Source organism: Artemia sp. Qi Xiang Cuo, chromosome 17, assembly GCF_049724085.1.
Source record: "Artemia sp. Qi Xiang Cuo chromosome 17, ASM4972408v1, whole genome shotgun sequence".
NCBI classification, from domain to species: Eukaryota; Metazoa; Arthropoda; class Branchiopoda; order Anostraca; family Artemiidae; genus Artemia; species Artemia sp. Qi Xiang Cuo.
Window position 1 is genome coordinate 62,491,858 of NC_142810.1, and position 27,243 is coordinate 62,519,100.

A 27,243-nucleotide genomic window follows, 5' to 3' on the forward strand; every position below is an offset into this window, starting at 1 on the left:
CGACAGGTCACTGATGATTGCTAAAGCCGAGAGTGGAGGTAGTGTAGAGAAAATATTGTTTATTAGTGAATGAGTACTCTCAGTTACTCTCGTTGGGATAGTTGTCGACGGGTAAAGATTAGATGCAGACATAAGAGTGAGAAGCTCTTTAGCGGTATTAGTTAGGGGATAGGCTAGGTTGATGTTGAAATCACCCATGATGACCACATCATGATTCTGTTTTTCAAGCATTTGGATTCTTTCCAATAAACATTCCATAAACTAAGAAACAGAACCTGACGGTGATCGGTAAATTTCTCTAACGATTAACTTTCGTTGTGAAGGAAGTAACATATCAAGAAAAGTGACTCAAAAATACCTTCTACATTTCGAGTCAGTTGGCCGTTAACACAGACTGGGTGTTCGCTCTTTGTGTAGATTGCCAATCCTCCTCGTGCTGACTCTTTACTATGTACGAAATTAGATGTATACCCGGGGATATCCACTAGGATGTCAGTCTGCCTCGACAGGAATGTTTCACACTGTCCAAGAACGTCAGGTCGTATTTGTCGGCACATGGTCATTACGATAATCCTTGGCAGTTAAACTGAACTATACTGAGCTTAGATTTGGAGCATCCCTGGGGTATGCTCATTAACCGGATATATTTACTTGGATTACTCTTGCCCTTTTTAATAGTTAAAAGTGATTGGACGGTAACGAACCACCCTCTCACATCCACCTTTTCCCCAAACACATCCAATCAAAATTTTGAGATAGCCATTTTGTTCAACGTAGTTTAAAGTTCTGGAAATTAGGTCTCTGAGGATGACAACCCCCTCACAACCCTCAGGACAAGGATTGTAAGTTATGCCCTGGGGGCATATAAAATTTTTATAGAGTGTTGTCGTAGAAACTTCAAAAAGGGCTCATTCGATTAGAAATTGAAATCGCTTGTGCCCTTTTTGATAGTCGAAAGTATTTGGAAGGCAACTAACACCCCTTCCACGCCCACCATTTCCCCAAACACATCCGATCAAAATTTTGAAATAGCCATTTTGTTCCACGCAGTTAAAGTTCAGGAAATTATACCTTTGAGCAAGGCACTCCCCTCACAGTCTTCGGGGCAAGTGTTATAAGTTATGCCCTGGGGGCATATAAGTTTTTATTGAAATCTTTATCGTAGAAACTTGAAAAAGGGCTCATTCGATTTGAAATTCAAAGGTCTAGTGCCCTTTTTAATAGTTAAAAGTGATTGGACGGTAACTAACCGCCCTCTCATGCCCACCTTTTCCCCAAACACATCCAATCAAAATTTTGAGATAGCCATTTTGTTCAACGTAGTTTAAAGTTCTGGAAATTAGGTCTTTGAGGATGACAACCCCCTCACAACCCCCAGGACAAGGATTGTAAGTTATGCCCTGGGGGCATATACAGTTCTTATAGAAAGTGTTGGCGTAGAAACTTCAAAAAGGGCTCATTCGATTAGAAATTGAAATGGCTTGTGCCCTTTTTAACAGTCGAAAGTAATTGGAAGGCAACTAACACCCCTTCCACGCCCACCATTTCCCCAAACACATCCGATCGAAATTTTGAAATAGCCATTTTGTTCTACGCAGTTAAAGTTCAGAAAATTATACCTTTTGAAAGACACTCCCCTCACAGTCTTCAGAGCAAGGGTTATAAGTTATGCCCTGGAGGCATATAAGTTTTTATTGACATCTTTATCGTAGAAACTTGAAAAAGGGATCATTCGTTTTGAAATTCAAAGGTTTAGTGTCCTTTTTAATAGTCGAAAGTGATTTGTGGGTAACTAGCCCCCCCCCCCCTCTCGCCCACCTTTTCCTCAAACACATCCAATCAAAATTTTTAGATAGCCATTTTGTTCAGTGTTATAGAATTCCAGATAGAAATTATGTTTTTGAGGAGGAAACTCCCCCACAGCCCTCAGGGCAAGGGTTGTTAGTTATGCCCTTGGGGCATATAGGTTTTTTTCTGAACGCGTCGTCGTAGAAACTTCAAATAGGCCTCATTCGATTGGAAATTGAAATGGCTAGTGCCCTTTTTAATAGTCGAAAGTGATTGGAAGGCACCTAACACCCCTTCTTCGTCTACCATCTTCCAAAACATATCCAATCAAAATTTTGAAATAGCCATTTTGTTCCCCGCAGCTAAAGTTCAGGAAATTTTACCTTAGAGCAGGACACTCCCCCACAGTTTTCAGGGCAAGGGTTATAATTTATGCCCAGGGAGTATATAAGGTTTTTTATTGAAATATTTGTTGTAAAAACTTGAAAAAGGACTTATTCGATTCGATATTCAAAGGGCTAGTGCCCTTTTTAATAGTCAAAAGGGATTGGAGGGCAACTTACCCCCCTCTCACGCTCACCTTTTCCCCAAACACATCCAATCAAAATTTTTACATAGCCATTTTATTCAACGCGGTCGAAAGCTTTTGAAATTAGGCCTTTAAAGATACAACCTATCCCCCCCCCCCCCACAACCCTCAGGGCAAGAGTTTTAAGTTATGCCCTGGGAGCACGTAAGGTTTTTATTGAAGGCGATGTTGTAAAAACATCCAAAAAGCTCGTTCAATTGAAAATTGAAAGGGCTATTGCCCTTTTAATAGTCGAAAGTGATTGAAGGGCAACTAACCCCCCTCTCGCGCCCACCATTTCCCCAAACACATCCAATCAAAATTTTGATGTCCATTTTGTTCAATGTATTCGAAAGTTCTGGAAATTATGTCTTTTAGGATGATAACCCCATTAGAGCTTTTAGTGCAAGGGTTGTAAGTTCTGCCCTGGGGGCATATAAGGTTTATATAGAAAGTTTTTGCAGAGATTTTAAAAGGGGCTCATTTGATTGGAAAATTAAATTGCCCTTTTTAATTGTCGAAAGTGAGGGGAGAGTAATTAACCCCTCTCTCACACCCTCCATTTCTCCAAACACATTCAATCAAAGTATAGAGATAACCATTTTGTTCAACGTAGTTGAAAGTTCTGGAAATTATGTACTTAAGTATGACAAACCCTCCAGAGTCCCCAGGGCAAAGGTTGTAATTTATACCCTGGGGGTATATAAGGTTTTTAATGATAGAGTTGTCGTAAAAACTTCAAAAGAGGCTTATTCAATTGGAAATTTAGAGGGCTAGTGCCCTTTTTAATAGTTGAAAGTGATTGGACGGTAACTAACCCCTCTCTCATGCCCACCATTCTCCCAAACACATCCAATCAAATTTTCAGATAGCCATTTTGTTCAGCGTAGCAGAAAATTCTGGAAATTAGGTCTGTGAGGATGACAACCCCAGCCCTCAGGGCAAGGGTTGTAAGTTATGCCCTGGGGGCATATAAAGTTTTTATTGAAAGTGTTGTCGTTGAAACTTTAAAAGGGCTCATTTGAATGGAAATTGAAAGGGCTAGTGCCTTTCTTAATATTTGAAAGTGATAGGAGAAAGACTTACGCCCCTGTCACGCCTACCATTTTCCCAGACACATCCAATCAAAATTTTGAGATAGTCATTTTGTTTAACGTAGTTGAAATTTCTGGAAATTAAGTCTTAGAGGATAACAACCACCCTCAGATTTTTTAGGGTAAGAGTTGCAATTTATGCCCTGGGGGTATTTGGCGTTTATAGGAAGTGTTGTCGTAGAAACTCAAAAAGGGCTCATTCGATTTGAAATCGGAAGGTTTAGTGCCCTTTAATTGTCAAAAGTGATTGGAAGAAATGACATTTTTATAGTTAAAATTGACGTGGATATAACGTATTATTTTTTTCTTGTTGTTGTTTAGGCCAGGGCACTTTTTATCAAAGGAGTTATTGTAGGAACTTCGAAAAGGGATCATTCGATTGAAAATAGAAAGGACTGATGCCCTTTTTAATAGTGGAAAGTGATTGAAGGAAAACTAATCCCCCTCCCACACCCACCCTCCCATTTTACTTTATGTTTAAAAACTAAATGTTGCCATAAGATTAAATCAAAATGCACAGTGTTAATGCTAATAATATAAGATAATTATAATATAAGATAATATAGATAAATAAATAAGATAAGGCATCTCAGCAGTATTCCAAGAACGACTGAGGGTTTTATGTTCAAACTTTTTGGGCTGCTTCTGCTCTTAAGATTTAACCAAATCAAAATAGTGTAAGTGTATCCAAGCTATCAAAGAAAGTAAACAGATTTTTTTGCGAACGGTATCAAGTTTTCCATTTCAGGTCAACTAGACGAGGTATGAACCTAAATTAAACACTTCTATTTGTGTCCAGATTTTTAAGAGGGTGTATGTGGTTAAAAGTTACTGAAAATACAAATAGCAGGCCAAATTATATCTTTTAAAAAACGAAAAGATTTAAAGCATTATTTTCTTTTTCTCTGAAAAGACTATGTCAATATAAAACGAACAGAAATTAATTAAAAAAAAACTTCCACAAAACAATTTTTTCAGATAACAGTGATGAGTTCGACAAAACGAAAATGAGCAACAATAAAATCAAATAATTAACGCGACGTCAGAATATCACAAATCACAATCAATAAGTAAAAGAAACCAAAAACGAATAGGAGTAACAATAAATAACAGAGTAAAACTCAAAACGAGCAGAAATTAACGTAAGTTGGGCGCAAAACCCCTGTGCCTTCCCAAGGCCAGAACAAAATTTGCACTTTACTGAAAAAAAAATACAAATGGATGTACATTGTCAGTTTAATATACATATACTGATATTTAGTAATCAAAATCTTAATATTATTTGATTTATTAAAGTTATAAAAGTAAAAACATTTATATTTCTTGTAATAGCTGAGCGTTCAGTGTCTGAGAGGCTGTTAAAGATAGGCTCGATAGCTTTCTGCTTATTTGAATTACTCCGAAGGCTCAGCCCAGCTCCAGATTGGGAGGGAGCCGTCTTTTTAGAACTACGGTACAATGTACTCATACTCAGCTGATCAGCTTCTGCAATTCCAAGCTTAGACTGAGAAAATGTCACTTCAGTTTCTCAAAGATTTTCTGTTCCTTGCGGAGCTTCAACACCGTGAATAAGGATGTTGTTTCTTTGATCGTACGTCTCTGATCGCAGGGCAGTAGTCTTGACAAGAACGAGCTCAGCCCTTAGCAGTTTATCCTCTGCTCTCGGTACTTTATTTTCATTTTGAAGCTTTGAAATCAAACTTTGAAGCTCGTCCATACGGCGGTCGAAATGGTCTTTCGTCACTGGCATATTGCTACCAGTTAATACCGCTCTGTCTAAATCGAACTTGGAAGGCATTGAGTGAGACTTACACGCAAGGGCCTCTTTCATGTTATAAATTCAGTTATCACTCGGTGCCCACTTTCGTCAAAATGCAAATTCTTCAAAAAACCGGCCTGCAGTATCCTTTCAGTATAACTCTGCGTCATTCAAAATACTGCGTTACTACAAACTTTACAGTTTTTTCAGATTAGAACGTCATTTGGTTCTTTCTCTCTTAGTCAGTTAAAAATAGAGCTTTCTATCAGAACTAATATGTCTTTGCGTTAGATGGCGCTAAAACGGAAAATTGTAAGATTTCTGCTTTAAACAAGGAAACTGGCTCCAGAAAAGTAGCTTCAAACTCCTGCACAGTCTATTGAAAATATTAAAAAATCTAGGGACCTTCTTTCTGTCCCCCGCAACTTATTTCTGGTACATTTAAAATCACTAAGGATTTTCGATATTTTTAAGTGTTCATAGTTAGATAGATAGATGGCATTTTGCATAACTTACAACCCTTACCCTGAGGGCTGTGGGGGGAGTGTCATTCTCAAAGATGTAATTTCCGGACCTTTCAACTGCTTTGAACAAAACGGTTATATAAAAATTTTGACTAGATGTGTTTGAATAAATGGGGGGCGTGGAAGGGGTGTTATTTGCCTTCAAATCACTTTCGACTATCAAAAAGGGCACAAGCGATTTCAATTTCTAATCGAATGAGCCCTTTTTGAAGTTTCTACGACAACACTTTCTATAAAAACTGTATATGCCCCCAGGGCATAACTTACAACTCTTGCCCTGAGGGCTGTGAGGGGGTTGTCATCCTCAAAGGCCTAATTTCCAGAAATTCCAACTACTTAGAACAAAGTGACTATCTCAAAATTTTGATTGGATGTGTTACGGGGAAAGGTGGGCGTGAGAGGGGGGTTAGTTGCCCTCCTATCATTTTTGACTATTAAGAAGAGCACTAGCCCTTGGAATTTCCAAGCGAATGAGCCCTTTTTGAACTTTCTGTAACAGAGTTTCAATAAAGACCTAATATGCCCCCAGGGCATTACTTACAACCCTCGCCCTGATGGTTCTGTTGGGATTGTCCTCCTCAAAAACATAATTTCTATGTGGAAATCAACTACGCTGAAGAAATTGACTTACTTGACTTATGTCCCATCCGTCCTTGAAGGTCGTTTTGGGGCCTCTTCTTTAACCAGTTCATTGATACGCCTCCTGTTGGTGCTTCCGTTGTCGGTTAGGCGGTGGAATTGTGGCAGGTTATAGGGTGAGAAGTTTTCTTTCCATCTCTTCAGAAGGCGACCTCTGGGGAGAGAACCGTGTACTCGTCCATTGAAGGCTATCTTCGGGAGACGAGTGCTAGCCATGCGTTGGGTATGTCCAAGTCATTTGAGTTGTTGTAGTTTTATTTTGTCCAGTATTGTAAATTTGACTTTCAGATTATGGAGAAGCTTGGAGTTGGAGATTCTGTCGTGGTAGGTGATACCAGCGATGTCTCATTTTATTTTGTCCAATATTGTAAATTTGACTTTCAGATTATGGAGAAACTTGGAGTTGGAGATTCTGTCGTGGTAGGTGAAAACCAGCGATTTTTCAAAGGCAACTAGGCGACATTGATCGTCTGTTTTAAGTGTCCAGGATTCACAGGCATAGATGGCGATCGGAATAATGAGAGAGTAGAAGAGTCTCGTTTTGAGAATTGTTGTTAAGTTCTTACTCCTCCAGATGGGCATCAGAGCTTTAAAAATGGAGTTCGCAAGTGTCAGGCGTCTCTTTATGTCTTTGAGTTGGTTGTTATCAGAAGTAAGTAAGCTCCCAATGTAGGTGAAGTCTTCCACCCACTCAATGATATCTCTACCAAGCTGAAGGCTGAGATTTACCTTTGAATCGAGCTTGTGTGAGCAGCGCATGGCTTTCGTTTTTGAGGTGTTGATGGCCATCCCGAAGAGGTTGGTAGACGAGTGAACACTTTTAGCCTGGGATTGTAGATCTTGAAGGGACTCGGCTATTAGGTCTATGTCATCGGCATATGCTAGTTTGTTTATCACCACTTCTTCGACAAGGGCGCCGGGTGGGTTGTCTGTGAGTGGAAGGGCTACAGATAGGAAGAGATTGAACAGATCCGGTGATTGTAGGCAATCTTGAAGCATTCCGGTAGAGGTTTTGAAGCTCTCGGTAAGTCCTTCTCTAGTCATGACGCGGCTTCTGAACTTTGTATACATGTCTTTGATCAGCGAGAACAGGTTGGATGGGATGCCAAAGTGAAGAAGGATGTGCCATAGACCTTGTCTCCATATCAGATCGAAAGCTTGTTTGAAGTCTATGAAAAGGTGGTAGATGCTGCGGCCATGTTCGCTATACTTTTCCATGATCTGCCGAACAGAGAATATCTGATCAATTGTTGATCTATTAGGTCGGAAGCCGGCTTGGTTTTCCGGAATGACCATTGATGCAATGGCTCGTATACGCCGGAGCATGACTCTTGTGAGGATTTTTGCGGCATGGCTGGTAAGACTTATTGGGCGGTAGTTGTCGCAGACAGCTTTAGAGCCTTTCTTATGCAGAGGGACTATAGTGGCTTCGCACCAGGGAGAGGGGAAGTGATATTTTTCCCAAGCAGCTGTGGCAATTTTGTGGTATAGGGCAAGGAGTGGTTCGCAGTTTGCTTTCAGTAGTTCAGGCTTAATTCCATCGGGGCCGACAGCTTTGTTTGCTCTCAAGTCTCTGATAGCTGCTTCTATTTCATAGCGAAAAAGGGGAGGACTTGGGTCTATAGAGGTTACGGGGAAGCTGTCGAGAATTGTTGGGTCTGGGGGGATGGCGAAATTCAGTTTATTTTTAAAATGGTTTTTCCATCGAGGGTGGATTCCGTCTGTGGATTGTATTTGGTTTCCATGTTCGCCGAGAAGGGAACACACTTTGATGTCCTTCTTACTGGCCAATTCCCGCACTCTTCTATACATGAAGTGGGGGTCTCCTTTCTTGAGGGCCGAGTCACATTGATCGCACTTTTCTTTAATAAAAGCGTGATGAGCACGTCTGATGGTTTTCTCTACAGCTCGTTTGAGTTGCTTGTATTGGTCCCTGCTTTCTTTAGCTTTCTTTTTCGTGGGTTGGCGCTTTTCGTCGCAGAGGGAGATGATCTCGTCTGTTATCCAAGGTTTCTGATTGTTTTTTTGGGTATCCAGTGTGTAATGAGCAACATTACATATGATATTTGTGCTGCTAGTCACCAGGTTGTCGATATCTTCCTTAGACAGGATAGGTGGAGAGCTGGACGTGAGCTCCGAAATTTGTTCGGATAGAATGGTGATACAGGTCATACGTGTGTTCTTGTTTTTTAGTAGATCTACCCAAAATTTTGGGGTTCTCTTAAACAACTTTGATGCTGTTTTAAGTCTTGTTTCGAACCTAGACATGACAAGCGAGTGGTCACTGTCAAAGTCGCCACCAGCTAGCGTGACCGTGTTTAGGACGGACATTTTCCAATGTCTAGACACGACGATGTAGTCTATTAAGTTTGTAGGTTTTCCATCCGGTGAGGTCCAGGTTGTCTTACGACGCGGTCTGTGCTTGAACAGTGTGTTTGTAATGACTAAATCGCTGTCTCTGCAGAATTCGATAAGGCGTTCTCCCCTTCTGTTCATTTTTCCATGTCCAAATTTGCCCATTACCTGTTCGGGTTCTGTGTGGTTGTTTCCAACGATGGCGTTGAAGTCACCAATGACAAAATTTATGTCTTTTTTAGGGTCAGAATTAAATAGACTTTGAAGCTGGAGATAGAAGTTTTCAGACTCTTCGTCGTCTCTCCTGGAATCCGGATTCACGATCGTCGAATCGTCGGCCGCCCCGGACGCGGTAGCACTGGTTCTCATATTTGATCTCTTGTTCATATTCATCATTAAAATTAAAGAAGTAATTTCTTGGCTGGCTTCTGGACAGCGGTAAGGCACTTCTCTCCGTCCCTAGCAGGGGTCGACTGTATCTATTACCGATAGTGCGCCCTTTTGGTGTCCTGCAACACCAGCAATTTAACCCATTGCTCGGGGAAGGTTTGTGACTGACGGGATGTATCCATACGCCGATGGAGCCTGCCCAGTGCACATCAGAGGGGTCATTCTCCTTCTCCGTCTAAATTTATGGTCCCCAGACGAGGGTGCCCCAGCTATGTTTTAAGACCCCCAAAATTACCCCCCCCCCCTTCGTCCGCGCTTCACTACCCATGAGGTACCCTGCATATCTGCAGGGCGTCCCCCTATCCACCACTTGGGGACGCGCTGAGTGGCCTGGGGGAGGCCCCTACTGAGAAGTGTTACTCAGTAAGTACTCAGAAATTTTTTTCTTTTCAAAATTCTGATTGGATGTGTTTGGGGAAATGGTGGGCGTGGAAGGGGTATTAGCTGTCTTTAAGTCACTTTCGACTATTGAAAAGAGCACTGGCCATTCCAATTTCCAATCGAATGAGCCCTTTTCGAAATTTCTACAACTCCTTCCATACGAGTGCCCTGGTATGGGAAAAAAATAATTTGACACGAAGTTCCTCAAAAATGTTTAGGGTAATGGTGAGCGTGAGAGGGGGGTCAGTTGCCTTCCAATTACTTTCAAATATAAAAGGCGCTCTAGCCCTTTGAATTTTGAATCGAATGAGCCATTTTTCAAGTTTTTACGACAACGCTTTCTATAAAAACTTTATATTCCCCCGGGGTATAACTTAAAACCCGTGCCCTGAAGACTTGGGGGGAGTGTCCAGCTCAAAGATATAATTTCCAGATCTTTCAACTGTGTTGAACAAAATGGCTATCTCAAAATTTTGACTAGATGTGTTTGGGGAAATGGTGGGCGTGGAAGGGATGCTAGTTGCCCTCTAATCACTTTACAATATTAAACAGGGCAGTTAAGACCGTTAGGCGTAAGTGTCGACAGTTAGGAAACTATCGGAGAATGTTTCAAAGAATTTAACTCTTCAGATTTTCAGCTGTTCCTTTCATAGTTATATTTCCTGTTCATTTGTAATATATTTGAAGCCGGTATCCTGATGTAAATGAAATAAGTCAGCAAAGCAAAGGAACGATTTCAATCCAGCAAAGCTATTATCTTTTTTTGTCATATTTGTAAATTTTATACAAAGAAAGTCAAGTACGCGACTCTTGCTTGGGGCCCAAGAGAACATCTTTATCAGTGATTTTGTGTAGTAGTTGAAATGGTTTTGCTTGATTGAAACTATTTGTAATTGCCTAGAATCCTTCCTCCTAAGACATTGTGCCCGATGATCAGCAGTATATTGGCGAAACGAGAGAGGCTACACTGCATTCTAATAAGCATCAGAGATACAAATATTACACATTTCTCTGGAAGATGGGCAGTGTCAGGTAAAATTTAGCACGCACAACTAGAACAGAGGTACAAGCACATCTAGAACAGAGGTGACACTCATCTGTGCTTCTTTTCTGCTATTTATGCGAAAAGTGTGTTTCTGTGTTTCTCACCCAAACAGGGCTGTGTTTCTGTTTTGGCCCTGTTAGGTCCCTTTCTTCTGAAACCAAAAATAACTCGTCTATATTTCATGCTGTTTACCACAGTTTATAGAATTATCCAGTAAGTTTATCGCAGATCATTTCTGGTCTTCATTCTCGGTACGAACAAAAAGCTCCTCCCACTTTCTGCATTAGCGGGTTAGTCTGTTTCTGTCAATCAATGAGAAATGGTTACAAAGTGCATTATTCGTAATAGCGGGTTTCCACTTGTTTTGTGTCCAAGAGAAATCTGACTTGTCTACCCATGAAAAGATCTAATGCCGCTTATGTTTATATCTGCAAAAACGTTCTCTGGAGCACTCGCACCTTGGTCCGGGTTTCTATAATGGGTGAGATAGGGTATGATCATATTGCTAATTCTATAAACTGTGCTGTTTACCAACCACTGACAAAAATAAAATAAATAAATTCTAAAGATTTTGAAAGGCATCTAAAGTCACGAAAATTAGAGTATTGGAATCAAGTAATTGAATATTTAACTTAATTAGCGTAAAAAGGGACATCCAGTCTCTTAGCTACTAGATAATATGCTAGTAAAATGTATATTGCCTTTTTTTTTAAATATAGTCTGTAGAAGAAATTTTAAGATTCCTGTTTTGTCATGCCAGTTGACCTGTGTTGGTCAGGCTAAGCATTGTTGGCTCCATTTCTTATTCTTTCATGTCTGTCCTTTTAAGGGTCATTTCTGTCCTCTCGTTGCTAATCTATACTAAAATAAAAATAGTTTGGTTTGTTTAGTAAGCTTTACTATTCAGTTTGTTTTATGTCTTATATGTATATCTTGTTATAGAAGTTGGAGATGTTTTGCCTAGTTACAGCGAGTGCGCTCCAAACCTTTCTTCATATCTTAAACGTGAAGATGCTGTTTTGGGTAATTTTGCTGGCTATTCAGAACCATATAAACTTGAGCCTGACACCCAGGAAGTGGGCTCCATAAGTTTTGACCATAAAGGTACGTTTTAAACATTTTGTAGAATCAAATATGTGATATATTATATTTTGATAGAATCAAATAGATTAGATAATTATTTTTCCCCATTGTTTATTGGGGAAAAATATTTAGACAACTGAAAAAATAACCACGAATATAAACTAATTTTAAGATGGAACCTTTCTCTTGTCTTATTTGTATGTGCAGGTGTTTTCTAAACAGTTTAACATAAGCTGTTAAACTCTGAATTAATTACAAGAAGTTTTACTATAGAATGTAAAATTTACTTAAAACAGAGCTCAAACAAAATATGAATTTCAGTTTTTAGTATTTTGAGTCATTTTTTTTTTTAATAGTCTGAAAAACGATGTTCTTTGCAAGACAAATCTAGGAGGATATGAGGGTTTTTATTGGACTTTATTGATAAAGAGGAAAGTCAGTTTTTTTCATGTAAGAAATTTGGCAGAGTTCAAATGAAAAATAAAACTTTAGACTACGCTAACAAAAATTTGATGAACACTCTTAAATAGAATAAAAAGGTGTTTAGTATTTGCCTGAATGGGTCTTTTTTGTCACTATTTACAAGAAAAATCTTCTATTAAGAGTCAACTTTTAGTTTAAAAAAACTTGTTTTTTATTTAATTTCTGATCGTTTTTTAAATAATGCTGGGAAATTTTGTTCGAAAATCCCCAGGGGACATTTCATGGAATATCCCTTTCCCCAAGGAAATATCCTCCATGGAAAGATCCTCCTCCGTAACCCCTACTCCCACCCCGGACCCCCACTAGAAAAAAATTCCTCCTTAAAACGCCTGTATACTTCCCAATAACCAATACTATATGTAAATAATGGGCAAAGTTTATAACTTGCAGCCCTTCCCCCGGGAACTGTGGGGGATTAAGTCATCCTCAAAGATATATTAAATAGATTTTCGACTATATTGAACAAAATGGCTATCTCAAAATTTTGATTGGGTGACTTCGGGAAAAAAATGAGCGTGGGAGGGGGCCAGGTTGCCCACCAATTTTTTTGATCACTTGAAAAGGGCAGTAGAACTTTTAATTTCCGTTCGAATGAGCCCTCTCCCGATATTCTAGGACTACTGGATCGATACGATCACCCCTGAGAAAAAATTAACAAGTAAACACGCATCTGTGATCTTTTTTCTGGCGAAAAAATACAAAATTCCACATTTTTGCAGATAGGAGCTTGGAACTTCTCTAGTAGCGTTCTTTGTTACGCTGAATCTGATGGTGTGATTTTCATTAAAGTTCTATTGCTTTTAGGGGTTGTTTCCCCCTTTTTTCAAAAATAAGGTAAATTTTCTTAGGCACGTAACATTTGATGGGTAAGATTAAACTTGATGAAACTTATATATTTGAAATCAGCATAAAAATCTGGTTCTTCTACTGTATCTATTGGTATCAAAATTCCGATCAAAATCAAAAATTTTTAGAGTTTCGGTTACTATTGAGCCGGGTCGCTCCTTACTTACAGTTCGTTAGCACGAACTGTTTGAAAGAGGAAAGTCAGGTTTTTTCATGTAAGAAATTTGGCAGAGTTGAAATGAAAAATAAATCTTTAGACTTGGCTAACGAAAATATGATGAAAACCCTCTTAAATAGAATAAAAAGGTGATTAGTATTTGCCTGAATGGGTCCTTTTTTCAATATTTACAAGAAAAGTCTTCTATTAAGGGTCCTAGGGAGGGAGTGTATATTAAAGGAAATTAAAAAGCAATTGCACTCTGCTTTAAATTGTATTAAGACCAGGGATACACTGGTATTCAACAAATTTAATGCATATAGTATGTTGTTGATTTATTTCTTAAATCTGACAATACGTAATGAGTATAGATGTTTTGTGTGTGTATTTGCTTTTTCTTTTTGTATTCATAATCAAGCTTTGACTGTTTCTTGCAATTGTAATATGTAAAACACTCTATTTCCTTGTGTGAGAGCCCATGTGATAAGAAAAAAATAAATAAATTTTGAACTACAATTCATGGGCCCTAACAATCAAGTCTTGTGTTTGTTGACTGGTGAATTGCATATTGGATTTTATTCTCTAATACAGATAACAATTCATGTACACGTTACCGGAACTTTCTGCTTGCTCGTTACCTAAAAATTGAATCTAACAACTTATAACCTTCGATATGAAATCTTATTTTTGAAGGTTTCCAGGTTTTTACTCATTTTTTTTCAAAAAAAAAAGCATATCATTTTATATTAATTATTCAAACGTTAAATTTACTAAAGTCCCGTGATAAAGCCGTTTACCAACCACTGTCAAAAATAAAATTCATAAATTCCACAGATTTTGAAAGGCATCTAATGTCACCAAAATTAGAGTATTGGAATCTTATATAACAACTTTACTTAATTAACGTAAAAGGGGCATCCAGTTTCTTAGCTACTGGTCAATATGCTAGTAAAATGTAAATAGCCTACATCTTTTTTAATTCTAATTATTTTTTTTTAACATGTAGACTGTAAAAGAACTTTCAAGATTTCCTTTTTTCTCAGGCCTGTTGATCTTTGCTTGTCAAACCAAACATAATTGGCTCAGTTTCCTATTCTTTCATCTCTGTCGTTTTAAGGGTCATTATCCATTCTCGTTCCTAATCTTTACTTAAAATAAAAATAGTTTGGTTTGTTTAGTAAGCTTTACTATTCAATTTGTTTTATGTCATATATTTATATCTTTTTATAGAAGTTAAAGATGTTTTGCCTAGTAACAGTGAGTTCTGTGATGCTCCAAACCTTTTTTCTTATCTCAAACGTGAAGATGTTGCTTTGGGTAATTTTGCTGGCTTTTCAGAACCATATAAACTTGAGCCTGACACCCAGGAAGTGGCCTCCATAAGTTTTGACAATAAAGGTACGTGTTAAACATTTTGTAGCATCAGATATATTATATAGTGTATTTTGATAGAATAAACTATATTGTATAATTATTTCTCCAATGTTTATTGGGAAAAATATTTAGACAACTGAAATAAAAATCACGAATAGAAACTAATTTTGAGACGGAACTTATCTCTTGTCTTATTTGTATGCACAGGTGTTTGCTAAACAGGTTTTTTTTTGTCTGAAAAGGACATTTTCAAATTGTAACTTAAATAAAATTTTAGAAGAATTGTTTTCCTAAAAGGTAGACAACACAGATTTAAACTATAGCATATGTATTTTTTCTAAATTAAAACACAAATCCATTTATTATTACTTTAATTTCGAAGTGCTAAACTTTGATTATGATGAAGCTAAATATAAGCTGTTAAAATCTAAAGTCTGAACTACTTACAATAAATTTTACTTTAGAATGTTAAATTTACTAAAGACAGAACTCAAACAAAATACGAATTTCATGTTTTCTGAATCAAAAAATATTTTTATTTGTCTGAAGAACGATCTTCTTTGCACTACAAATCTAGGGGTATATGAGGAGTTATATTGGACTTTATTAACAAAGAGGAAAGTCATGTTTTTTTCATGTAAGAAATTTAGCAGAGTTGAAATGAAAAATAAATCTTTAGACTTGGCTAACGAAAATATGATGAAAACCCTCTTAGATAGAATAAAAAGGTGATTAGTATTTGCCTGAATGGGTCCTTTTTTCAATATTTACAAGAAAAGTCTTCTATTAGGGGTACTAGGGAGGGAGTGTATATTAAAGGAAATTAAAAAGCAATTGTACTTTGCTTTAAATTGTATAAAGACCAGGGATACACCAGTATTCAACAAATTTAATTCATATAGTATGTTGTTGATTTATTCCTTAAATATGACCATATGTAATAATTATAGATGTTTTTGTATGTATTTGTTTTTCTTTTTTGTATTCATAATCAAGCTTTGACTGTTTCCTGCCATTGTAATATATAAAAAACTATCTATTTCATTGTGTGAGACCCCAAATGAGAAGAAAAAAAAATTTGGAGCTACAATTCATGGGCCCTAACAATCAAGTCTTGTGTTTGTTGACTGGTGAATTGCTTTTTGGATTTTATTCTCTAAAACAGATTACAATTCATGAGCCCGTTACTGGAACTTTCTGCTCGCTCGTTACCTAAAAGTTGAATATAGAAACTTATAACCTTTACGGTTATAAGCTTTACGGTTGAATTTGTTTTATGTCTTATATTTATATTTTGTTACAGAAGTTGAAGATGTTTTACCAAGTAGTGGTGAGTTCTTTGACGCTCCAAACCTTGTTTCGTCTCTTAAGCGCGAAGATATTGCGTTGGGTAATTTTGCTGGCTTTTCAGAACCATATAAACTTGAGTCTGACACCCAGGAAGAGGCCTCCATATGTTTTGATAATAAAGGTACATCTTAAACATTTTTGGGGGATCAAATATATTAGATAACAATTTATTCAGGGCAAATAATTAGACAATTGAAATAATTACTACGAATATTAAATAATTTTAAGATGGAACCTTTCTCTTGTCTTTTTCGTACATGCAGGTGTTTGCATAACAGGTTTTTCAATCTGATTGGGACGTTTTCAAATCGTAACTTGAATAATATTTTACGAAAATGGTTTTCCTAAAAGCTAGAGAACAAAGCTTTAAACTTTAGCTTTTTTTTATATCGAGACAAAAATCCATTTATTATTATCCTGATTTCGAGATGATAGACTTTGATTGTGATTATGCCGAACATTAGCTGTGGAACCTTGAAGTCCGAACTACCTACGAGAAGTTTTAATATAGAATGTTGAATTTACTAAAAACGGTACTGAAACAAAAATACGAATTTACATTTTTTTTAATTTGAGTCAATTTATTTTTATTTCTCTGAAGAACGATCTTCTTTGCTATACAAATCTAGGGTTACATTACTAGTTTTTTGGACTTTATTAATAAAGAGGAAAGAGGAAACTTGAACCAAATTCAAGTGATGGCAAGGGACCATATTTTATTGATGTTTCTACGTTTTTGTTTATTACTTTTTCTAAGCATTTACAATTATTACAATTATCTAAGCACTATTACAAGCATTTTTGAATTATTTGAATGTTAAATTTGTTTTAGGGTAAATAAAGGAACAATTAGCAATTTTTTTACATTGCTGATATTATTGCGCTAAAAAAGGTAAAGGATTCGGCTCTAGACCCTTAAGATCCAAACCGGTGGTTCTGATCTCCGTCTCAAGGCCTTTCTGTCAGGAAGTGCTATGGGGGGATGGGGGCCAGCCATCCAGTGCTTTCACACAACCATCCTGCTTCAATTCAATTCAAACTTTATTTCCTCCGAATACGAATATTAAAAAAAAAAAAAAACGCTAATCAACAGCCGTAAAATTCTTTTAAACTATATAAAAACAAGTACGCAAAGGCCTTCAATCTAACCTACTACACAAATTAACACTACATTCAATAATTAATAAAAAAAAAAAAAAAAAAAAGATAATTAAGCTTCGTGCGCAGCATTATATAAATTATTAGAAAAAAGAGGTAATTTGGATAAAAATTTATTTTGCTTTTTCTCCAAAACATCAACAGGGTTTTTTATTTTATATGTATTTATTAAAAAGTATTTGGGTCAGATTTAGAAAAGTGGCAAAGGAACTTAGCAAAATTAAAAAATGTAGTTTTTACATGCGCAATATTACTAATTCTAAAAAACGGGAGAAGCGATGAAAAAACTAAAATCTGAGGCAAAGCGACTGTATTATATACCCGAGCCAGTGATTTCCAAGAAAGAAGATCGCTAAGACAAATTACTGCCCCAAAACTAGACGCTATTCTACTTTTAACTGCTTTAGAAATAGAAGCGTCAAGCACGGCATAGAGCTGAAGTTGGTCCATAAGGCACACCAAGATATAAAAAAGATTCTAAAGGTTTTAAAATACTATCACAAATACGAACAGAAATTTCTGAATTAACGAGATCATTAGCCTTGGGACCAAGAATTAAAAACTGACACGTTTATGGCGAAAACGAAGTCCATGCTCACTAAAAACCTTTGCTAAAAAACCTACATTTTGTTGAAGTGACTGAAGTGATCGACTCAAAAGGAGTAAATCATCTGCGTAAGCAATCCACGACAGAACATAACCATTCCCAGATTTGTCCAGGTACCCATTTAGAGGTGGGTTGACTCTGGCTGAACTTATAGCCAGACTGTAAATACCCTTATATTATTACGATAAATCTGTATGGTTTGTTTGATTATAGGAATTGAAGGTACTTCAACAATTTATACCAAAACACCCATGGATACTTCAAGTTGTACTCCATCGCTTGAACATCGAAATCCATCTTTAGATCATTCAACCAGAAACTCCCCATTAGTGTCTAAGTCGGGTCCTGAGGATGAGGATATCAGTTACGAAGGTATGATTGAACTCACAATGTTGTAGAATCAGTGTTAATAAGAAATTACCTTGTTGAAGACGTTTTTGCTTTTCTAACAAAATGGGAAACATTGTCCATAGCTTTCAAGTATTGTTTCAAAATTTCCATATGAAGGCTGACTTTCTATTCCAAATAATTGGAAAACAAATAAAAGGAATTCAATTTGAAACAGAGAATAATTGCGAGATCAAATGTGCCTTGTGAAGCTTTTTTTCATTTTAAAGTGTTTCGCTGAGTCTGTAAAGCACTCATATTTTTTACTCTATAGTTTCTAGAAAATGGTCCTGAGTGAGCATAAATTGTTATCTCCTGGTATTCCTTTTTGTAAAAATTAATGAACAATATTTCGATACGAAAACTGTGAAGAAAATTTTGATTATTAAACTTAGTTTTGTATTAATAAAATAGTTGAGGCATGTATTAAGGCCTTTTGTTTTGTCTCATTTTCAAAATTGGTCCACTTTTTTTAGTTTTATTTTTTTCTAGGTATATTATAAAGAATGTTTACTGTACTTGTATTAGGTTCTTTCTGTTCACTTTTTTTTCTTCTAGAAGCTCAAGATACTTCATCGATTCATACTGAAATACTTGCGGAAATTCCTAGTTCTACACTGTCGTCTGAACCTCAAAATCTACCTGTCAGTAGTTCATCCGGATCTTCCTGTGTAACATCTGAGTCAGACTCCCAGGAACCTGATAGCGAAGGTATATTCAAAACTAACGTGTTATGAAATCGATCTTAACAAGAAAAAAATGTTGATGGTTTTTAACTTTTTAAAAGCACTTGAATAGCATTGCCAGATTAAGATTTAAGTCACCAGCGTATAAAAGGCTAAGTAGATGTGTTATTTTTTCCCCATTTTGCCAATTTAAATATCTTTACCATGATAATCTAGCACAGCTCAACTGTGATGATGAAAAGTGCGCATTACGCCTTTTTTGTAGCTTTTCAAGAGAGCCGAAAAATAGAAAAATGTTTGTTCGCTGTGGTCTCTCAAGGATGAGAGTATTGGAGATAAAAGGAACATAATCTAAATCAACTTTTAATGCTATTTTTGGGGAGTAAATTAAATTTAAATATTCCGAGTGAATTCAAAGCTATTCTTTTATATGTCGTATGTCTCTTTTTTTCTATAGATAAGATAAACCTCTTCTGTCAAAAGTAATCTGAGCGAATTCAAAATTAATCTCTTTTTGACGTATGTCTCTTTTTCTTTTGACAAAATAGAAGACAAATGCCATTCATAAGAGAATCCTTTTCTGTAAAAACCAACATGTGTAAAAACCAACAAAGAGAAAAATCTCAATTAAAAAAAAAAACAACAAACGAGACTGAGGCCAGTGGAGAGAAAAGAAAAGACAAATCCAAAACAACCCGGATATTTCGCCTGTATCACAAACAAGGCGTCTTCAGCACGAAAGACAGAAGAAGACCAAGATAAAAAAAAAAAAAAAAAAAGAAAAAAAAGAAGTTAACACAAAAAATATGCAAGTGGCGCAAACTGATCCACGTAGGGAAAAGATGTTAATATGGAGTTACTTCAGTGAGAACACCAGAGCAACTAAAGTTTGTTGTTTTTTGTTTTTTTTTCATTGAGATTTTTCTCTTTGTTGGTTTTTGTCATGGCAGGCCAGTTCGGCTTAAGATCTTTCATGGCGTATGTGTATTTTTCGTCTTCGTAAGGGTATAAGATAGGACAATTCTGACCGCACCAATGGATTCCTCGTGCTGCATACGAGTACATGTAATTGTGACCATTAGGTCACACTTACATCACAACTGAGCTGGGCAATACTTTCTAATTTGTTCTTTTTATTACCGATTTTTGTGTTTTAACTGGTTGTAACATTTCGTATTTTTAATTAATAGCTGGCGAATGATTTATCAATACATTCTTTATCTGTCTTCTAGTTTGTGTTTTTTATGATCTTTTCGCCATTCTGCTTCTTTTTCTCTGCAAAAACCAATTCTTTCTTAACTCAATACAATGATAATGTTCAATGACAATACAAAAAAGAAGGCAACTTTCAGTGAAAATATCTCCAAGACCTAAGGAAGAGAAAAAATCTGGAATACGCTTTTCTATACGATTTTGTGGTGCCTCAGAAAATTTAACTGGTTATAACCTTTCGTATCTTTAATTAATAGCGGGCGAACGATGTATCGTTGCGTACTTTGTCTTCTATTTTTGTATGATTTTTTTGCCATTCTGCTTCATTTTCTCTGCAAAAACCAATTCTTTCTGAACAAGGTATCGATATTAATTTTTGTGTAGCTATTTTAGTTGTTTTAATGCCTTGATCTTTCTGGCTTATTTAATCATATTTTGTATTATTATAGGATTAATTCGTTCTGCAGTACACTGTTCTAACGGAGTTAATCTACCGCAACTCTCAGGCCCAAAACTGGTCGTTAGGGTGAGAAAACTAACAAAAAAGGCTATAGAAGAATTAACAGCAGGCATCTGGCGCTGTGTTTCCTGTGGAAAAGCAGAGACATCATATTTGATGCTAGATCTTCACATAGACACTGGGTGTGAAGGACTTTCACCAATAGAATGTGATATGTGTCCAGCCGTGGTTCATGATTACAGAGATTTTGTTGTTCATATTATGGAGCACCGATTGGGAGAGGGAAGAAAATGTCCCATTTGTTTACAAGAATTTATTGGTGATATGAGAGAACATCTTTTTTTACAAGGGCACTTTTCATCAAATGTCTCTGAACTTGGCTTGCAAGGTAATGTGTCGCTAGTTGCTTCACAGAATCCATCTACAAGTGTTTTTTTTAATTTAATTGGATCAGAAACTGAAGCAAAAAACTTGAATAGTGAGAAAACGTGTTTGAATAGTCGCTTGTTTAGGAAAAAACAGAGAAGATTGAAAAGGTATCAGGGAACACATACAAGAAAAAAACCTCATAAATGTGGTGTATGCCAGAAGAGCTTTTCCCAACTAGCTAATCTCAATGCACACCAAAAAATCCATACAGGTGGGAGATCATATAAATGCGATACATGCCAGAAGACTTTTTCTCATTCAAGCTCTTTGAAAACACACCAAAGAGTACATACAGGTGAAAGACCATATAAATGTAATATATGTCTGAAGAGTTTTTCTGAATCAGGCTCTTTGAAATTACACCAAAGAGTTCATACAGGTGAGAGACCATATAAATGTGGTATATGTCAAAGGAGCTTTTCCTTATCAGGAAATTGGGAAAGGCACCAAAGAATACATACAGGTGAGAGACCATATAAATGTGATGTGTGCCAAAAAAGCTTTCCTAGATCAGGCAGTCTGAATAGGCACCAAAGAGTACATACTGGTGTGAGACCATATAAATGTAATGTATGTCAGAAGAGGTTTTCTTTATCAGACAATTTGGATAGGCACCAAAGAGTGCATACTGGTGAGAAACCATATGAATGTAATGTGTGTCATAAGAGTTTTTCTATATCAAGCAATTTGAATAAACACCAAAGAATACATACTGGTGAGAGAACATATAAATGTAATGTGTGCCTGAAGAGCTTTTCTACATCAGGGGATTTGAAAAAGCACCAAAGAATACATACAGGTGAAAGACCATATAAATGTGATATGTGATGTATGCCAGAAAAGATTTTCTGGACAGAGCAATTTGATTAAACATCAAAGAGTACATAGAGTTACAATGTTGACATAAAGTAATTTCAAGAGCATTTTCATGTTGCTTTAATTAATTCCATTTGAATTATCAATCAGTAGAAAAAGATTGAGTCCTTATATACAAAAAGTGTTAGCCTTTTGTATGTGTCTTAATTTATTGGTCTTAGAGATTTTTAGATATTTGTTTGTTAGTTTCTTACAGTAAATCCTGAATCAATTTCTTGAAGATTGTATAAGGTGAATCAATCTTTGTGAGAATCTAATTACATTTTGGTTATGATCCAAAATGCAGTAAAAATCAATCTACAAAAAAGGTAACAAAAAAAGCAAATCTCAAGTATGTAAGAATAAACTCATGTACTTTAATAAATTTTTGTAGGAATATATGGAAATAAATATTCTGGTAAGGCATTTTAATAATTGTTTATATTTCGGCTACTGAATTATTGAGTCAACACAGTGTGTCCGTCAAACATTTCAAATATGCAAAATTGTGTTAGTAAGTTAGAGTATTCTAATCAAAGTCATTTCGTAGCTCACTAGCCAAGATCAAATGAGGTTTAGTAATGTTAAAGGTTGCAAAAGCTTCGTTAGAAAAATAAGCAAAAAGGACTTTCTAATTAAAAAAGATTGTTTAACACCAATATGCTTGTGGCTTTTTAAAATTTGCTCTTGCTCAAGGGGACTCAAATTAAACAATCACTCGTTTTGAAGCCTTAAACAACCCGTATTCTTATCCGCTTGAAATATACTTTTTCCTTGATTGTACCACTGGCTGATTTGCTTGTAATTCCATTTGAAATGTAATAGAGCGCTTTTTACGCTTGTAAGAGAATGTCTTTAGATTATCTATTGCTAGACATATATTGTGAATATATCTACGATTTGTAATTTCATGTTTCATTTGTTGTATTTTTTGTTCATTTAAGTCATATGCCACTGAGTTTTTTTTTTATTTCTAGCATTTATTATTTAATTTAATTGTAATTTTTTTATTTTTTGCTACAACATCTTCGTGAGAATTGGTTAGGAGTCATCTAGTTGTTTCAAAATAAATCCAGATTTGTGGCCTGATCTTGTTGCCAAGATGGCAGAAGGACAAAAACAGTACTGCAAATCTATCTTTAACGATTGCCTGCTACTCCACTGCCTCTCTACTCCCTGGGTTTGGGAATTGCACTGTTAAATACTTCTGAATCCAATAGTCCATTTGTGTCCCATAAATAGAGTCTTCCGAGACAAAATAAAGCTATATGGCTCTATAGATTCCGATTAAAGCTTGATGCAGTTTCCACATGTCTGTGTTTAAACAAATGCGTCAGTGTAGAAATACATCTTTAGAATCATGATTTTAACAAGGATTCTGCATATTCTGGATTCCTTTGACACTGCTCTTATTATGGATAAGGCATGGATTTTTTTTTTTTGAGCTGGTGTAGTGTTGGGCGATACTTGGATTAACCGATGTATCGATGTTTTTAATTTCGATATATTAAAATCGATATTTCGGATCAGGTTTTTTGCTCATTCTGGCTCTTGGCTTTGCCGAAGTTCAAAATAAAAATTCTGATTAAAGAGTATTTTGCATAATCCGTTTTTCAAACTTCAAATAATATAAAATAGAACATTGGATTACACAAATAAATATCAAGAAAACGGAGATTATAAATTCCTTCGGCTCAGGTCAATGAAAATAAACTACTGGTTGTTTTTGGTTATTAAAAAAGTAACATGTCAATGTTTTCCTTGAGAGTCGGTTCTATTTTTCAGTGATTAACTGACCGATCCTGGTAAACAGTCTTAGAAGAGTAAAGGAGGCGGGCAGGGACATTGATTTCTTGACAGTGTCATATAGGTATTTTATTGACCCTATATTACGGGACCTGAGTGGATCATTTTTTTAGGAAATTTAAACTATCTATTGTAAATCTGTAGAACTGCGATCGACTTCACTCGAACTTCTTTTTATGAACCCCAGAAACTGTCTTGATTCTATTATGACAGGCTGAATCACTGGTGCTGTGACGGTACTTGCATCCACTGATACAAATTGACCAGCCTTCTAGGCCAAGTCCATCTCTCTTGCCATTTTACGCTCAAAATAGAGGAGATCGTCCGGAGAAATATGCATTTTCTTTAAAGCCAGTCCAAGGATTTTCGTAATCGTTACGAGTGTGACGATTATATCCTGAAAAAAGTGTGAGCGTTATATCCTGCAAAACCTTGCAGTTTCTCGGCAGCATTTAAGAGTCAACTCCAACTAATCGTAGTTGGAGAGCAGGCTATCCCAACTTGTAGATACTGATATGCATGCTGTTTAGCAGTATATGTGAGTCAACGGATTGAATACGTTATTCTTCGTCTTCTCGGCCGTTTTCGAAATAATTTTGTATACTGTTACTAACAATTCACTGCGGCACAAGCCCGCCGAAAGCCAACACTTCTAGGCACTCCTCCTCCACCTCAACATATTCAAAGCCTTCTACTGTACATTCTCCCAAGAAGTTCCAATTTTCCTTACGGTGTCCTCCATCAACTTCTGTTCATCTAGTAAAGATCACCATCTAGCTGTTTCTAGGGTTAATTTAAAGCTAAAATTTTGGAAGGGTAACTACCTCCCGCAAAGTAATCTCGTTGATAGACTCCAGGATGATAATTCGAGAGATTCTATCTAAAATCAGTTGAATACTAAACTGAAGAGTTTAAAATTTGACAATGTAAAAGATTTTTGGAATATTTTTAGGAAAATAAGTTATGAAGCTGCTGATGGGGTCTTGGGAAAGAAAGTCAGGGACGCAGCTAAGAATATTTGTGAAAAAGTTTAATGTTTAATACACAGGAGAAGGGACTTGTACAAGAATCATCTGATTGATCGACCATGTGGAAATAAGAGCAATGTAAAGAAAGAGGAGAAACCATTAGAATATTGACTAGAGGGGTGTAAAGTGGAGGTCAGGGATAAAATTGCCGAAAATCTGCAACGGAAGTTGCAGGAAAAATATAGAGGAGAATGAAAAAGTTTGTAACAACTTGGATGTAAAGGAAGATTTGTTTTGTGAGGAAGAATTAGTGACAGTACTTAACGGACTAGAAAATAATAATACCCCAGTTGCTATTAATGTGTTAAATGAGTTGTTTAAAATAGCGGTTCTGAGGATAGAAATAAGTTGCTGAAGATTATGAATATGATTTTTGAAAATGGAGAAGTACCTAGCGGTTTTAGTAAAACCATAATCAAACAATGTATAAGAAAGGTGATTAAAGTGACCGTGGTAATCATAGAGGCATTGCCCTGGTCTCTTAGGGTATCAATTGACTTAGTAATAAAATACTTTTTAGACTGAGAGATGAGTAAGTGTCCACCAAATTTGTGCACTTGGGTTAATAATTGTGAAGTGCCTGAGTTATCAAAAACCTTCATTCCTCAGTTTTTTAAATTATCAGCAAGTGCTCGACACTGTTGATAGAAGAGCCTTACCAAAGGTCTTATCCTTGTATGGTATTCCAGACAAACATATTGAAGTGATTTGTGCTATTTACGAAAATAGCACTGCTGCGGTTGAGGTAGAAAACAAGTATAGCAGCTGGTTTCATAATAAATCCTGAGGTTATCTACGCTGCTTTCTTTCCCTTTTATACGGATCATTTTGATGGATTTCGTCTTAAGGAGCACAGCAAAGGCAATGGGAGAACCCGGAATCAAATCGGGACGAAAGACTTTCCAGGACTTAGATTTTGCTGATGCTTTAAGCACGAAAATATTGATTAGGTAGACAGTTTAACTTACCTTGGTAGTATTATGAGAAAAGACGGTTGTGGTAGCGCAGATGTTAAATGTAGAATAGCCAAGGCTCAGGGTGTTATTTTACACGTGAAAAGGTTTGGAAGAATAGGAAGATAAGATTGTGAACCATGATTAGATTATTGTAAGCCACAGTGATGACTGGTCAAATACGGTTCTGAAGCATGGGCGCTCTGAAAAACGGAGAAAGGTTGAGATGGCTAAGACACATTCTGTAGATTAAGGATGACAGAATTCTGAAGATTGTCGTTTTGGCAAATCGTCAATTGTTCAACAGAAAACAAGTCGTCCGTATTTACGGTGGGAGGATTTCGTAAAGAAAGATTTGAGAGAAATTGGAACTTCCTGGAGGCTGTAAAGAAGGAGGCTCGAGTAGATTAGGAGGGAGGAATAGCAGGCATAGCTGTATTTGCCTCAGGTGTCATGAGGCTGTGGTGAGTTGTCAATAGTAGTTAGCAGTAGTAGTATCCTCTATCACATTCAGGTTAGGACTAATTTCCGACATTAGCACAAGGATGATATTTGGCAATCTCTCATCCAGAAGACTTGTCCTAGCCATCTCAAACTGTATCTTATTGTTGTTCTATACAGTGGTATTGAACCACATTTTTCGTACAGTTTACTGTTTGAAATACGGTCAGACAATCGGGTACCTGAAGCAATCTCACGCTGTAATTGTAGTGCAAGGGGGAAGACTTCTCCCTTCATATATCTAGTAAAAAAATTTTAAGCAAGTAAGAGCAAAGTGAAAACATTTTAAATGTGTTTTCATTTCAGTAAAGCGTAAATTATGTTCTGGTCTTGAGGAGGCATGGGGGTTGTCAGCCCTACTTATGTTAATTTTGCTCGTTTTGAGTTTGACTTGGTTATATATTGTATAGTTTAAATAAACAAAATAAATTTAAAATGTTTTCACTTTTTAACTATAATAAATAAACAAAATATCAAAACTTTAAGGAATATATCAGTATATTTATATTAAACTGACAATCCAGTCAATTCTTTTTCAGTAGGCTCAGTAGGTTTGACTCGGTTATTTATTGTAATTTCAGCTCCTTTTGAGTTCCATTGATTTATTGATGGTGATTTGTGCTAGTTTTACGCTTGCAAGATGACTTCCTCTTTTATTTTTCTAGTAATTTCTGTTCGTGTTTAGAATTAGTTGAATTTTAGCTATATTTTTGTGTAAATTACAAGTTCATTATTGGTTTCATTTTTATTAAGTTGTTTTTATTAACTTTTTGTTGATAAATCTTTATAGTGTTTGTTATTTATTTGTATTCTGCTTTAGACATATTTTTACTCTTTACTTTCGTAAAAAAAAAAAAAATTTATTAAATCTCTGTTTGTTTTACATTCATTTTATTAAACAATATATGCAAGTTTGTGTACAATAGATTTAAACATAGTTTATTTTAATTAGAATTGAAATTTAAATTGCACATGAACTTTTAATTAGTAAAAAAAATTGTTTTAGTAATAAATATCAACATTTTTATTTCTGAGTTTTTCTCCAGATTTTACTCTTTAGAAGAGTAACAGAAGTACCAAATTTTAATTTTGGTAATAAACTCACCCTGAACCGTTGAAAATTCTTTATATGGAAAATTTCCCCCACAGAAAACTTCAGGCGCAAAAATCCCACCAGACAGGAGGAGGAACATGAAAGAGCATTTAGAAAGGATGTGGCAAGCGGCTGATTGCCATTTAATTACTTTTGGCTCTTTAAAAGAGCA

General features: G+C 36.1%; 1 protein-coding gene across 1 annotated transcript in view; it reads left to right on the forward strand.

The window, feature by feature from the left end:
* The window catches only part of LOC148942446 (uncharacterized), a 71,184-nt gene extending 44,321 nt beyond the window's left edge, over positions 1–26,863 (forward strand). Inside the window, 7 exon segments of the mRNA XM_089103083.1 lie at positions 11,546–11,707; positions 14,403–14,570; positions 15,850–16,017; positions 17,875–18,033; positions 18,607–18,759; positions 20,396–21,660; positions 21,662–26,863. Of these exon segments, the coding sequence (XP_088959209.1) occupies positions 11,546–11,707; positions 14,403–14,570; positions 15,850–16,017; positions 17,875–18,033; positions 18,607–18,759; positions 20,396–21,660; positions 21,662–21,742 (2,156 nt within the window). The 3' untranslated portion in view covers positions 21,743–26,863.
* The last annotated feature ends 380 nt before the right edge of the window (positions 26,864–27,243 follow it).